At 39.5% G+C, this 15,198-nt stretch overlaps 1 protein-coding gene across 15 annotated transcripts in view; it reads right to left on the bottom strand.

Annotated features, from left to right (window-relative positions):
- EPB41L3 (erythrocyte membrane protein band 4.1 like 3) overlaps nt 1-15,198 on the bottom strand; it is a 267,751-nt gene that overhangs the window by 87,011 nt on the left and 165,542 nt on the right. For all 15 annotated transcript variants that reach the window (XM_056521616.1, XM_056521618.1, XM_056521619.1 and 12 more), the window contains exons 5-7: nt 14,033-14,075; nt 5,249-5,324; nt 1,365-1,583 (exon numbers count right to left, since the gene is read on the bottom strand). In XM_056521616.1, coding sequence (XP_056377591.1) covers nt 1,365-1,583; nt 5,249-5,324; nt 14,033-14,075 — 338 coding nt within the window. The remainder of the gene's footprint in view (nt 1-1,364; nt 1,584-5,248; nt 5,325-14,032; nt 14,076-15,198) is intronic.

Below are 15,198 nucleotides of genomic sequence, written 5' to 3'. Positions count from 1 at the left end.
GATTTTACCTTAGGCATAAACTTACAGTTTACACAATGTCCACAAGGGTATGACCCAGGTGGTGGTGTAGGTAACCATGTCTGGTTACTTTCCATTGTTGGTGCTTTCTGATGGCTATGCACAAGAATATCTTTCAAATTGGAGCCTCTCTTGTATGTTATACTGGGCCTAGTACTAATTACCTCTCTCAGGTCTCCATCCCCGCCTTCAGAATTGGCCAATATCGTTCCATTATTCCAATGCATCATATTGTATTTGGTGTATTTGTTGTTTCCTTTTTGTCCTCTAATAATACGTTTCTCGATCTTATCTGAGTTTTATTGTTTGCCTGTCTCATAAATTTCTTAGGGTAACCCCGTGCACAAAAGCTTGACATCAATTCCCTGTTCTCCTCCTCATAGTCCTCCTGTTCTTGTGAGCAGTTCCTCTTTGCCCTTAAGTACTGTTCTATTGGAATGCTCTTACGGAGTTAGCTTGGGTGCCAACTTTTCCAATGTAGGAAGCTATTCGTAGCCGTGGGTTTCCTAAATATTCTTGTCTGTATTTTCCTGTCTCTGTCTATGAAGATATTCAAATCCAGGAAGTTTATGGATTTGCCTCCTATCTCGTGGGTGAATTTCTTCCCTATTTCATTTTGATTTAGTAACTCAATGAATTCCAAGAATAGCGACTGTGACCCATCCCAAAAAAAAAATCAACACATCATCCAAATATCTTCCCCAAAATAAAATGTGTTCCGTGAATGTGCTCAGTGCCTCCGTCCGTCTCCCGGCATCTCCTGCTCTGGTCTGAGATTAAGCAGACCAGAGCAAAAGATAGCCGATAATATTGATCAGTGCTATGCCCTATGCATAGCACTGAACAGTATTAGCAATCAAATGATTGCTATAGATAGTCCCCTATGGGGACATAAAAATAAAACAAAAAATTTAATTAAATTGAAAAATGTAAAAATAAAAAGTAAAAAAGAAGTGAAAAATCCCCTCCCCCAATAAAAATTGGCAGTTTTTCTAATTTTACCCCCAAAAAGTGTAAAAAATTTTCGCCGTACATTTTATGGTAAAATTTGAGTTTTCATTACAAAGTACAACTGGTCACGCAAAAAACAATCCCTTATATGGGTCTGTAGATGGAAATATAAAAGTTATGGATTTTAGAAGGCGAGGAGGAAAAAACGAAAGCGCAAAAATAAAATTGGCCTGGTCCTTAAGGTTAAAATGGGCTTGGTCCTTAAGAGGTTAAACAAACTTTGGAGAAAACCGAAAGAAGATGCTACTGTCACATCTGTTACAGCATCAAACACAAGTTAACATCATTTTGGTTAAAATTTTAAGTACATTTTTACATTATTACAATTATCTCACCTATAACTTTTATGCAGCTCAACAACTTTGTCTTCCAGTTCTTTTGTCTGGTTTGGTGCAAAGCGAAATTCACTGACATAGTCACTACCGTATTCATCAGGTTCATAGTCTCCAAGTTCTGACTGCACTGTGTAAGATCCCAGGAGAGCCAGTGTGACAAAAGAACAAGGGAGACGACCAGATACAATGTCATCCCGTAATTGTAAACACAGATAGTACCTGTATGAGGATTAAAAACAAGTCACAGCATATAAGCCACAGACAAAATGATCACCATATAACATGCCAGATTAAAAGGAGCACTGTCAGAATCCAAGATATTTTATGTGTTTAACATGTTGGCAAAACATTAACTTTTTTAATATACCATACTTCATAATTTTATATATATATATATATATATATATATATATATATATATATATATATATATATATATATATTTTTTTTTTTTTTTTTTTTTTTTTTTTTTTTTAAGAAATCATGGCCTATAAAAAAAGACCACTAGGGGTCCCTATACCATCCAGAACATAATCCTGTTTGGCTGTAGCATCATCTTTGTCCCAGCTGAAGCACAGGGTTGTCCCATATTTTAAAGTTATCCCCTACCTACAGCATAGGAGATAACTAGATGATCGCTGGGGGTCAAACTGGTGGGGCCTCCCGTGATCCCGATAACTGGGACCCCAGTCTCCTGTTACAATGGAGTGGTAAGTTGTGCATGCACATTACCACTCTATGGAAGCTTCTGGAAACAGCTCCCATAGAGGAACGCCGCTTAGAAGGATGGTGTAGTAGTCCCAAGTGGAAGAGGATGATGGTATGTAGCAAAAGTTTAATTGAGGCAAAATTGAGGAATGTGCAGATTCACGACACGCATAGGCAGCAGGAGGTGGTTAGGGTCTACATGTGTAGCTTGAAAGAAAGTGCAAAATCTAAGGTAACCTAAATTCTGTGGACTTGTGGGGCTGGGGAGAGAATGGAGCCATTGATTGTGATTGATAGATTGGATGGGGGAGCAAGATAATGAATTCTGTTCATAGGTAAGCACTCTATTGAAAAATCATACTAATCTAGTTTCCAATACTGGGGATACCACATACAAATATACTACATGGTATACAGGATTTTATGATAAGATTGCCACATGGCTATATATTCAGCATTGTGGAATACAATTTCATACATCGGGCGAGATGTTTGGAAATTTTTTTGAAAGAATGTAAAGGGGGAAACAAGGTGTTGACAGTGCCTTCAACTGCAATAGTGTATATTATCAGTGATGTGTCCCTGGTTTAAATATTCACAGTTGGGAAAGGCACATTTGGGTGCTATTCACAACAGCGCAATTATCTTGTCTCCAGTATTTGACTAAATAAGCCATAATGAATGCTATCTAAATTCAGAACCTGTTAACTTGATCCTCTGCAGCACTGTATTTGCTTTCCATGGTGACACATACTGCTAAATAGGAAAGCAGTAATAGAATTTGTGTACCATGTTTACAGAAAATAACAAATGAACATAACTAAATTTCTAATTCTAGAACAAAAAAATGTATAATTCAAATGTGGACAACAAGCAAAAACCAATAGATGCTACAAAATAGTGAAAAAATGCTTAACATGTTATTCTTGTAGCATCACGTTTAACCAGTCTAATGGAGTCACTATGTACGAACAACACTGATGTGCTCCAATTCACATATTCCAATCAGATGGGTCAAATCACTATGGAACCCTCTTCAATGCTAAATTAGCAAGTGCAAGCTAAGAGATCTATAAGGGGGGTGTTTATCAACCCTCCCTCAGCTCACAGACTTGCTGAATGTATGTAGAGGTGAATGCAGTCTCTGGGAGCTCTGAGCTAATGGAGATTTCAGTAGAAGTTTAAGCTGGTTTGCCAGCAATACCGGCAATAGAGCAGGCATGCCCCCTTCACCCGAAACCACAATTTTCTTTCACTAAGTTACAACCTTTATGTGCACTGCAAAAAAAAAAAAAAAATATATATATATATATATATATATATATATATATATATGGCCCTTATTTACTATTGCAAACCAGACATGTTTTGTAGGGTTGTGCGCCATAAATTCTGTCTGTGCCAGAACTGAAAAAAACCCGACTAACTCTCCATTTTACTAAGAAAACCCAGAAAAGGGGCATGGCTGTCAGGGAAAGGGGGCGTGGTCACCGAAGAGACGTGTTCCTGACATTTTCACAAAAACTTGACAAATTTCCACAGAAAATGTGGTGGATTTCAGCTGATGAAAACCCTACAGATCAGAGCATGAGTAAAAAAAGCAAAATGTAGGGAAAGTGGAAAATGTAGGGAAGCCTTAGTAAATATCGTGGAAAATAAAATGTAGGGAATTAAAACCCACAAAGAAACCTACACTCCCCTCTTAGTAAATCAGGGCTAATATCTGCAGATAGCACACAAATTGTGTGATAATTGGAAATTTTTGCCAGATAGCAAAATAATCACAGATGATATATACACCAGACAAATTTGGGACATTTTACAGTCAAAAAGGTCTTAAACTTTCACCCATTTCTTAACAATTCAGGAAAAAAAAATTTCCAGCCATTTTTTTTTTTACTTTTTTTTTTTCACATTCCCAAAAACGTCCCAACACACCTGCCATAAAACCTGGCTATTTTTTGACAGATTCACAACTCAAAAGAAGTCCTTTTCCGTAAAAAAAAACTGAATATGAACAGATAATTTATGCCTCAAAAAAGGTAAAATCTTCTAATTATATTAACATTTTGGTAAAACAGCTGTTAATTGTTCAGCATTTTTGTCCATCAAGGGGGTAGTTAGTACATACTGTTTCCACTGAACATGTATTGAAGAAAATGTATTTCTAATGCAAACAATCTGATTGTTGCCCGGTGACTGATTTATCATTAGGTGAACAACTAACTGTATGCCCTGAGCTAACCCAGTTGTATATTTGCCCTATGGAGTGTATATGATTTTTAGGGGTACTGGATAATTTATTTTTAGAATTATTAATAATACTTATTTTAGGATTTATTGAAAAATGTGGTGTGATGGGTGAACAAATTTATATAAGGGTACAATAAGTGCATATGCCTTTGTTTTCCCTTTTTTCACATTTGTTTGGAGGAGTAATCTTTCATGTAGGTTTTTACACTCCTAATGTAGTACTTGGACATACAACTATAATGTATTATATAACTAATGTACAATAATAAATCAGTCAGAATGGTTATTAATCGAGCATAGGGAACAATCACAAGAATATGGTGGTAATTCTAATGAATAGATGGCCTGTAACTTATGACCTATTGAATTTGTGTACATTTGGTACAGAGTTGAAAGTTTTATTAAGGGCAGCAGTGCCACCACTAATGGGCTAAACTATTTAGTGCTGTGCTGGAGCTACTCTAAATTGATAGTGGATCCAGCATGTCACCCAGTCAGAGGCCATATGCCCAGCAGAGGTGAGTGAAATGAGTGTTAGGGTCCCATCTGAAATGAGGCCACCTCATGTGGTGGATGGGGGACATGTTTTGCACTAAGAGCCTACATTTTTTGACTAAGAGTGCTGCTGCAACCTACTTTTTTGTATACTATGTATTTGCCACACCAGCGTGCACCCGTGTATTAGGTAGTTGTGCTGGCTATTTTTCTTTTTGTATTATCAGTAGTCCATTTTTTCTGAGGAGTGGATTCCTATAATATACACACACACACACACACACACACACACACACCTCCCTCCCCCCCCTCTTCAAATACATATATATATAGCCAATTTTACAGCAATTTGAATATCTCTGATGCACTGGCTAAAAGGGAACAAAAAAAGCTTTAGCACAAAGTACTCAGGAAGAAAGCTTAAATACCTGGTTATGTCTTCTGAAAGCTGAGAAGGATCGGGTGGGTAGAATTTCACATTAAAGGAGAATTGCCACAAACCATCTGGGGAAAAAAAAGACAGTAAATAAGTTGACACATATTTTAGAACATTACCTTAGAACCCTGATAACAAGCAATTTGCCCATTTCCGTGTTAACTTTATAAGAAGCAGAATACAGAGATGTCTGCAGACACAAGATTTCTGCAAATATTAGATCATTTGAGACCCAGCATGCTAAAAATCTACTTTTATCTGGACTGCAGCAGGGATATGCTTGAAGACACAAGGTCATTACATTGTGCAGAAAAGCAGTAAAATCCAGATCTGAGTGAAAATAAAAGTGATGGGTGAGAAAGCTGCTGGGAAGGATGCAGAGAGTGCGAGACATCCAGGCACATTTCAGCTAAAAATAATAGAGATAATATGACATAGAGCAGCAGTGTAATTAGAATTGTGCCCGTGCAAAGGTCTGGGGTTGGGAAAGGGAAGACAATACAAAATGCATGACATTTCAATTACGGTAATGTGCTTATTACAAGATGTATTAACTCTATGGGAAGAGACTAACAGTTGAGATTTTTTTTTTTTTTTTTATTCCTCCTTTAGAAATTTTTTGCAGTATTTTTTAACATGAAATACTTGATTGTAATCTTGGCCTTTTGCATAATATATTCTCAATGTTGTCATATGAAGCACAATTTAATATGTAGCTAAAACATATGTTATAGTGTATATGTTATACAAGTGTGGTCAATTGGGCAAAGTTTTAAAAGTAATACCAGGAAGACAGTAATGGATGCATGGAATAGCCTTCTGGTAGCTGCAAATACAGTGAAAGAGTTTAAGCATGAATGGAATAAGCATAAAGCTATCCTTCATTTAAGATAAGACCACCAAGAACTATTCAGAATATTGGAAAGACTAGATGACTAGATGGGCCAAATGGTTTTTATCTTCCAACACATTCCATGTTTCTATGTTAATGTTATTGGCACGGTATTAAACAAAAAACAAGTGGATATGTACCAAGGTTTAGTAGTTTAGTAGTCCTAAGGCTATGTTTACACAGTGAAAAATTAAGTGGCATATTTTAATTAAAGGGGTACTCCGGTGAAAACCTTTTTTCTTTTAAATCAACTGGTGGCAGAAAGTTAAACATATTTGTAAATTACTTCTATTAAAAAGTCTTAATCCTTCCTGTGCTTATTAGCTGCTGAATACTACAGAGGAAATTCTTTTATTTTTGGAATGCTCTCTGATGACATCACGAGCACAGTTCTCTCTGCTGACGTTATTATAATAATAATGCTTTATTTATTGTTGTCCTTAGTGGGATTTGAACCCAAGTCCCTAGCACTGCAAGGCAGTAATGCTAACCACTGAGCCACCATGCTGCCCTAAGCATACATCTGCTATGCATGGTTGCTAAAATGGACAGAGATATCAGCAGAGAGCACTGTGCTCGTGATGTCATCAGTGTTCCAAAAAGAAAGGAATTTCCTCTGTAGCATTCAGCAGCTAATAAGTACTGGAAGGATTAAGATTTTTTAATAGAAGTAATTTACAAATATGTTTAACTTTCTGCCACCAGTTGATTTAAAAGAAAAAAGGTTTTCACCGGAGTACCCCTTTAATGTTTTTTTGTCCATAATTAGCAAATCTGTGTCCGCAAAGAAAATTGTGCCCGCATTTTTGACAATTATGGACGAAATGTGCACAAAAAATATGCCCCAAAATTTTACACTGTGTGAACACTGCCTTAGAATACATTGACACATGACCAAATATATTAAAGAACATATCCAGTTTAGAAAACTTATCTCCACAGCATGAAGCAGTGGCCGACATGCCCCCTATATGCATATCTATGGGAGAGCTGGAGATACACAAGCAATGTATCTCCAGCTCTCCCATTCAGATGCATGAAAGGGGGCATGTCTGCAACAGCTTCGTGCCCTGTTTTTTAAACTGGACTACTCCCTTTAAAGGAGAAATGCATTTCCCTGTGCCCAGGTTGCAAAAACAAAACAAAAAAAAATACAAAACTTTAACCCACCTTCCTACGTTCCCCCCGTTGCGCCGGTATCAGCTTCCCGTTCCTGTGATAGGCCGGTGATAGGATGATCAGGACGGCTCCTTACATGACAATGGGCTCAGCCTCATTGGCCGAGGCCGGCGATACGCTGAAGAAACAGGGAGCCAAGCAGGGCTGGACCAATGGGATGCCGATACCGGCATTTTTTTAATATGGAATTTGGGAAGGGGGGGGGATGGAGTAATTTAAACTTTTAATAAAGAAGGGGTTTATGGACTTTTTTTTTTTTTACTTTTTATTCAACTTTTTTTTTTTTCACACGTTTAAGTCCCTTAGGGGATTTTTAGGAGGAATCATTAGTTTCCTCATACAGATCAATGTGGTTTCATAGAGCCACATTGATCTGTGTGCTCTTCGCTCGATTGATAAAGCCTGGTCCTGCCAGGTTTTATCATTCACAGTGCAGCAGCCAGCACAGGACGTGAGGTAAGCCCTCTGGCTACCTCAGCAGTGGATCAGCCCCCCCACGTGATCACAATACAGTAAAAGGTGCCAGACCATACCCACCAGACCCCAACGATTGTTTCGCTTCCTAAAGTGCTTCCTGAGGGGCCCTTGAGTAAGCACTTTAGAAAGCGAAACAATTGTTGGGGTTTGGTGGGTATGGTCTGGCACCCTTTACTGTATTGCAATTTGTTTATCCTCTATATGATTTATCTTTGGCAGTCCTTTAGGATTTTATTGTTGAATCAGGCCCAAGCTTTTGGCTTGATGCCGCACACTTATATTGTAGCCCTCATTTGGCTGCCTCTGATATTATACATGTAACAATTTTGCCTGCCCATATACCCACCGTGGTTTTGCTGTATCCTGGTGCCTTTGTTTTTCTCTTCTGTACTATTTGCTGTACACATTTTATCATGTCTTTATGATCTGAATAAAAATTATATTTTATTTTTTATATTATAATTCTGTTCTTTTGTTGGTGTATTTAAAGAAATAAAACGTAAGATTTTTCCCCGAATTCTGACGTACTTAGAAATATCCCATATATGGCCTTTGTGCGCTAGGTGTCTCTCATACAGGCCTCAGACATGACGGCATGCTGTGTGGATTCTGGGGCATCCATTTAGTTTAATTTTATTTTTTATGAGGTGGTATGCATAAAACAATCGATTCTGTGGTTGTTTATTTACATTTTTTAGGTCGATCGTCATGCGGTATAAATGACACGTTAACGTTACACTGCAGGTTGATACGATTATGGCAATACCAAATGTATATACTTTTTTTTATTTTTTAGTTCATTTATGGCATAAAAACTCTTTTTTTTTTCAAAAATCATGTTTGTAAGTCGCCGCATTCTTTGAGCTGTAACTTTTTTATTTTTCACTGACAATTGTGAGAGTACTTTTTTTTGCGGGACATGTTGCTGTATTTGGGGGGACTATTTGTGTGGGTGTATTACACACATATATAATTTTTTTATTATTTTTTATATTTTTTTTATATATTTTGTTATTGTTTTCACCTTAGGTAGGGACTGATCACTCACGTTGCCATAACAACGGAGGCCAGTCAGTCCTCCAGTTGCCATGGCAACCATCGGCGCTCTGCTTTAACTTTGCAGAGTGCCAATCCGTGACAGAGCACCCTCCCTCTGTTGCCCTAATAGACGATGCGGTCTTAGTGACCGCAGCATCTACAGGGTTAACCCAAGATCGGAGCGCAGTACCTTCGGGTGACCTCCTCCAATGGAGGCCCCCCTCACCACCGATCGCTTCACACAGTGAAACGACTGAGGAGAGGGTGAAGGAGGAGACCCGCACCAGATCCCTGCTATTGGTCCATCTGTACTGACTGACCAATAGCACCGATCGCCGGCCGGGGACCGCTGCGATTGGTCCCTGGCCGGCTTCAGGGAGGCTCGACTGTGCAGCACAGCAGAGCTCAATAAACTGTCACAGCGCCCGGCGGGAAGTCGTCCCTAATCACCACGTACATGTACCCGATTTTGCGGGAAGGGGTTAAGGACACAGACCATTTAATTCTTGCGCTTTTGTTTTCTTTTTAAAGAGAGAACTTTTATTTTTCCATCCACAGAGCCAAATGAGGGCTTGTTTTTTGCAGGACCAATTGTACTTCGCAATGACACCTTTCATTTTTTTCTTTTTGTTTTTTAAATATATGTTTATTGAGGTTTACATTTTAACAGACAAAATCTCAAGGCATTACCCGAGGAGAAAAATAATAAAACAGAAATGTTGCAAGAGCAGCCATGGCAATGTAAACCATCTGGGATACAAAACAATAACCCCCGGGCCCAACCACAAAATAGCTTCCCTTCCTCTCGAGAGGAAAATGTCAGAAGGTCATAATCAAGCATTGTAATGAAACCAGAATCATATGAGAAATCGTGTAGAAACGTAGCATGGTTCACCCCAGTCTTGGCAACAATAGACATTAAATGGATATGAGGCGGATCCATATAGCCTCAGAAGACCTCCAGCTTCCTTCACGTAAGTGATCAGAAGTATGCCCAATGTACCCGCTATTGCCCCCATTGAGGTACCATATGGTGTCATTAAAGACATAACTTGCAGAATCTCAGCATCGCTAGGAAACGTGACCATAATGGTTCACCACTTCTTAAAAAAAACGTTTTGCCGATTTTTTAGTCCTGCCTAACTCTGTGACATAAAAAAAACATAACGTTTAACTTGGGTAAGGACTTCAGTGATTGTAGGCATAGTGGGGACTAGCCAGTGTGACAGGAGGCAGTGCTTTGCCACTAGTATAATAGTATGCAGTAAAAGAGTTAATGTAATTCCAGCTGAGGCTATGTGCAGGAGAATTAGCTTGCAGTTAAGAGAAAGGGAGATGGACAGTTTCCTATGAAAGAGGGCGAACAAATCTGCCCAAAAGGCGTGAGAGCGTGTGCAAGTCACTAGGCCATGTAAACAGTGAGTGCGAAACGCACCAAAATTAGGACAATGCTCTATCCGGTCAGGGTGGTCTGGAGTACGTGGGAAAGAGAACCCATTTGTAGGATGGTGCATAATTTTGAACTGTGTTTCTCGCCATGATTCACATATCACTGCCTTACACACCTTGCTCAAACCTTCTAAAATTGGTAGAATTAAGGAGTCTGATTCCAATTTAGTTTCCCCAGTATCGGAAAATAGAGGACTGTAGACCGTCCATTCCCTTCCTTTGATACAAAGTAAATAAGGAGTGACATGCCGAATCTGAAGTAGGTGCATGTTCTTTAGATAAATCAGAGAGGTGAAAAGACAGAAAGGCTTTGACCTGACAGTAAGGTAGGTAATGTCCTACCGGTATGGCATACCTCTGACGCACCTCCTCGAACATGAGAAAACAGGGATCTGACTGATGGAGAAGGTGATTAACCTTGTGGATACCGCCTCCCTCCACCGCTGGTACATGCTGTTCTCTCTGCCTTTGGGACGTTCTGGGTGACCCCAAATGGGCTTATGTTTGCTCAGGGCGAAGGGAAGTCTCATGGCCGCCCTACAAATCTTCCAGGCCGCTATGGTATCACAGAGAATAACACTATGTTTAACAGGATAGGGAAGCGCTTTAAATGGGCACAGTAGGGCAGCCTCTAAAGTCGTGTTTGCGTATATATCACTTCCTCTAAGCCAATCAATACTGTGACGAAAATGGCAAGCCACATTATAGTGTCTAGATAGACTGTCAGCCGTCTTATTACTGTTTCCCAATGCAACAGACAGCTGGGGGGACATATTTTCTTCGTATATACGTTATAGTGTCTAATATCAGGAAAGTTTAGACCCCCCCTTTGCCCTGGGCAGCATCAATTTCTTTAGCGCGATGCGAGGACGTTTGTTAGCCCATAAAAACCTAGTAAAGGATGAAGTAAGGGTCGTCACATCACAATAGTTTGTAATGGGTAAAGTAGTTTCGACTCCCACCTATGTAATTCTGGGGTAATTTTATGTATTAAGGGAGGAAAATTCAATTTATACAGGAAAGACACAGTTTTCCCTACCCAAATTCCTAAATATTTCAAAGAGGTGGTGGAAAGCGCTATAGGTAAGGGGAAGTCAGCAGCCATTAAATGATTCCCTTGTGGTGAGAGATTCAATAGAACTCTCTTGGATATATTAACTCTATAGCCAGACACTAGACCAAAACCCAACAAAATATCAAAGACTATGGGGAGAGATATCACTGGGTCTTCCAAGAATAGTAGGAGATCATCAGAAAATAAAGCATGGGAGACTATCACACCTCCCACCTTTACCCCCCCCCCCCCCAGGACACTGTTGAATCAGACGCCAGAATCCTAGAGAGGGGTTCTATGGCCAGGTTAAAACAGAAGGGGGAAAGGGGGCACCCCTGCCTGTTCCCTTCTGAGGAGAGAAAGGAGATGAGAGAAAACCTGGTGTAGCTATCCTAGCTATCGGTGTAGCATATAAGGAAAGGAGGTACGTCAAAAACAGACCTTGAAATCCATCTGCGACAGGACCGACCACAACCACTCCCACCATACATGGTCAAAAGCCTTTTCTGCATCAGTTGATAAAATGGCAGGAGAAGTGTGATGGGCCGGTCGCAGATGGATCTCATCCAAAACTGCAATTACCTTGCGTACATTAGGCACCGCTGAGCGTCCCTTGACAAATCCCACCTGCAGAGGAGAGATAAGACGGGGCAATAGTTTGGCTAGCCAGTCCGTTAGAATCTTGGACATAAGTTTAAAGTCAACGTTAATAAAGAGATATCGGGCAATCTCGTCAGGAGAGAGTAAGTCCTTCCCTGGTTTAGGTTAAACTTTAATGTAGGCTGTGTTCATATTTTGAACAGGGATAGCAAAGGGGAGGATATTTTGTTCTTCGAAATGTTATAAAAGTCACCTGAAAACCCATCAGGCCTTCCCGGTTACTAGCAGACCACGATTTTCAGTCTGTGTCAAATCTGACCTTCTGAGAAAAGGACCAGATCGTAGTCACTAGCAGACTACGATCGGGTCCGCAGCCCCATAATAGTTAATGGCTCCGTATCTGTCAGTACCTGTCCCTGCACAGATACGATTTCAGGCAATTTGAGCTTCTGAAATCGTATCTGTGCAGCGGACATTCAAATCGTGATGTGAATTCAGCCTAAGGATACTTCACAAATATATATTACCGTAAGTCTCTAGCTGGGACCAATTCAGGTACTGTCATATCACACAAAAAAACAAACTGCTGTATGTTACGAAGTACCTCATCCTAATCCTGTACATGTAACTTTTATGTATCTATGAAAGATATTTCACTACAAGAAAAAAACAACGCATATTACAACTGCCCACTGTCTTTTTCATCTTCCCAAAGGGAGGAGGCGTGTCCCTCTCTTGCCTGCGCTGTGATTACTCCTTCCCCTCCCTCACTCTGCTGACTCACTGCTCTCAGCAGGGAGCCTGGCAGCCCTGCTCTGTAACCCTTTTCTCTCTGGTTTTATGCTGTGTACACACACACACACACACACACAAACTGATTAATGGAGATTGCCTGTACTCTACCAAAGACAATATGGTGAGTGTATAACTTACATCTTCCTAAATTAGTGCAAAGATTTCATGCTAAAAGTACAGTGGTTTTTTTATGCATACATTTCTATAAGTTCCTATGTCATTCATGTGTATCATCCTTTGCCAGTCCTGTAATGTTAGAACTTGTAGTTTTGGAATAGTTGGAGGTACAGTGTTGCATTTAGCTGTGTGCCTACAGCTTTTGCAAAATTACAACTACCAGCATGCCCAGACATACTTTAACTGTCCAGACATGCTTGGAGTTGTAGTTTTGCAACAGCTGGAGGCACATGATTGGTAAAACTATGTTACAGCAGTGTTGGTGCAGGCTGTGTTCCTCCTGCAGCCTTGTCAATCAGACATCTCGTGTCCATGACTATTGGACACACTCATGCTGCTGTGGGACTCATCAGTGTTTTCCAGTCACTGCCGCTCACTGGGCGCTGAATGGAATGGGATGCCTGCTGAAATCATTCAGCAGGAATCCCATGGCAATGCCTATAGGGGTCCTTTTGGATAGGGGATACAACGTCTTTGTCCGAAATACCCCTTTAAGAGGAACAGTGGCAATTTTTTTATTCTTTCCCTCCTTTCTTTTTAAGTAGTGACACTCATAACACAATTGTAGTTTTAAAGCAAGGTAATCAATTTAAATTCAATATAATTTAGAGAAAGACCTTACTTCTGATGTACTCCAGAAATAATGGTCAATTGGCCAAAACAGATTTCGCTTACCTACCTCTTATAATCTCATGACCTGAAAATATTAATGTGTTGTGCGCATTTGAGTGTCATTAATTTTATCCCATTATGACAACCACTTAGGAGACTGTTGTTCAACGAATAAAGGCTTTTATTTGACCAAGTACATTAAATTACTTGTGAATGGTTTCAAATATAAAATATTAGGTACTCGAGGATGGCTCAAAGAATCTAGTCAAAAATACAAATTTAAAGACACTTTACCGTTTTGTGTAGCCATGATTGCCAGATCTGTGCAGTCACTCCTAAAACAAATTCAATTTCTTTCACTTCTGCCTGGCTAAGCGGTCCAATAACTGCTACCCACTCAGTCTTATTTATAGCAATTTCCAATGAGTTTAATAGGTGGCACACTTATATGCTACAATAACTGTAATCGAAGGTTCCAGAAAGTTGCAACTGTTATCACTTACTTCGGGTTTGTTTCTTGATCTCTTTAGCAGGATCCAACCAGTTCTAAAAGAGAAAATATAGAATGAACAAAATGTAACTACAGAGAAAGCAACTGTAAAAATATAGGCTACAATGCACACATTTATTAAAGAAAACATATGTTTATTTCTGTAACATATGAAGACCATAAACACATTCAAGATAACATAAGTGGCTTTACATAAACATAAAAGCAAAAAAAAATCTATATTAGGCAATGTTCACATGTCTGGTATATTTTTTGTATGGAGAGTTGGGTTATTAGCTTGTGACCACCTCACTTTCACATTATGGTAGACCCGATCTATCCATGTACAGCGCCTTGCAAAAGTATTCACCCCCCTTGACTTTTTTGTATTTTGGTACATTATAGCCAATGTCAAGTTCAATGTTTTGTTAATCTGAATATTATGTGGTGGATCAGAACACAATAGACAATGAGAAAAATATATAAATAAAACTATTGTTTAGAAATAGAAATTGGCATGTGCATATGTATTCAGCCCCTTTGTTAGGAAGCCCATGGTGCAACCAATTACCTTCAGAAGTCACATAATTAGTGCAATGATGTCCACCTGTGTGCAATCTAAGTGTCACATGATCTGTCATTACATATACACACATTTTTTGAAAGGCCCCTGAGGCTGCAACACCTAAGCAAGAGGCATCAGTAACCAAACACTGCCATGTAGACCAATGAACTCTCCAAACAAGTAAGGGACAAGCTGTTGAGAATCAAAAAGTCAGGGTTAGGTTATAAAAAAAATTCCAAATCTTTGATGATCCCCAGGAGCATCAAATCTATCATAACCAAATGAAAAGAACATGGCACAACAGCAAACCTGCCAAGAGACTGTCGCCCACCAAAACTCGGACCGGGCAAGGAGGGCATTAATCAGAGAGGCAGCAGAGACCTAAGGTAACCCTGGAGTTCCACATTAGAGACTGGAGTATCTGTACATAGGACCACAATAAGCTGTACGCTCCATAGAGTTGGGCTTTATTGCAGAGAGGCCAGAAGAAAGCCATTACTTTCAGAAAAACAAAAAGGCACGTTTTGAGTTTGCGAAAAGGCATGTGGGAGACTCCAAAAATGTATGGAGGAAGGTGCTCTGGTCTGATGAGACAAAAAATTTCGGCCATCAAA

This window comes from Hyla sarda, chromosome 5 (genome assembly GCF_029499605.1).
Source record: "Hyla sarda isolate aHylSar1 chromosome 5, aHylSar1.hap1, whole genome shotgun sequence".
NCBI lineage: Eukaryota > Metazoa > Chordata > Amphibia > Anura > Hylidae > Hyla > Hyla sarda.
Note: the sequence above shows the minus strand (reverse complement) of the source record. Positions and strands in the feature narration are given on the sequence as shown.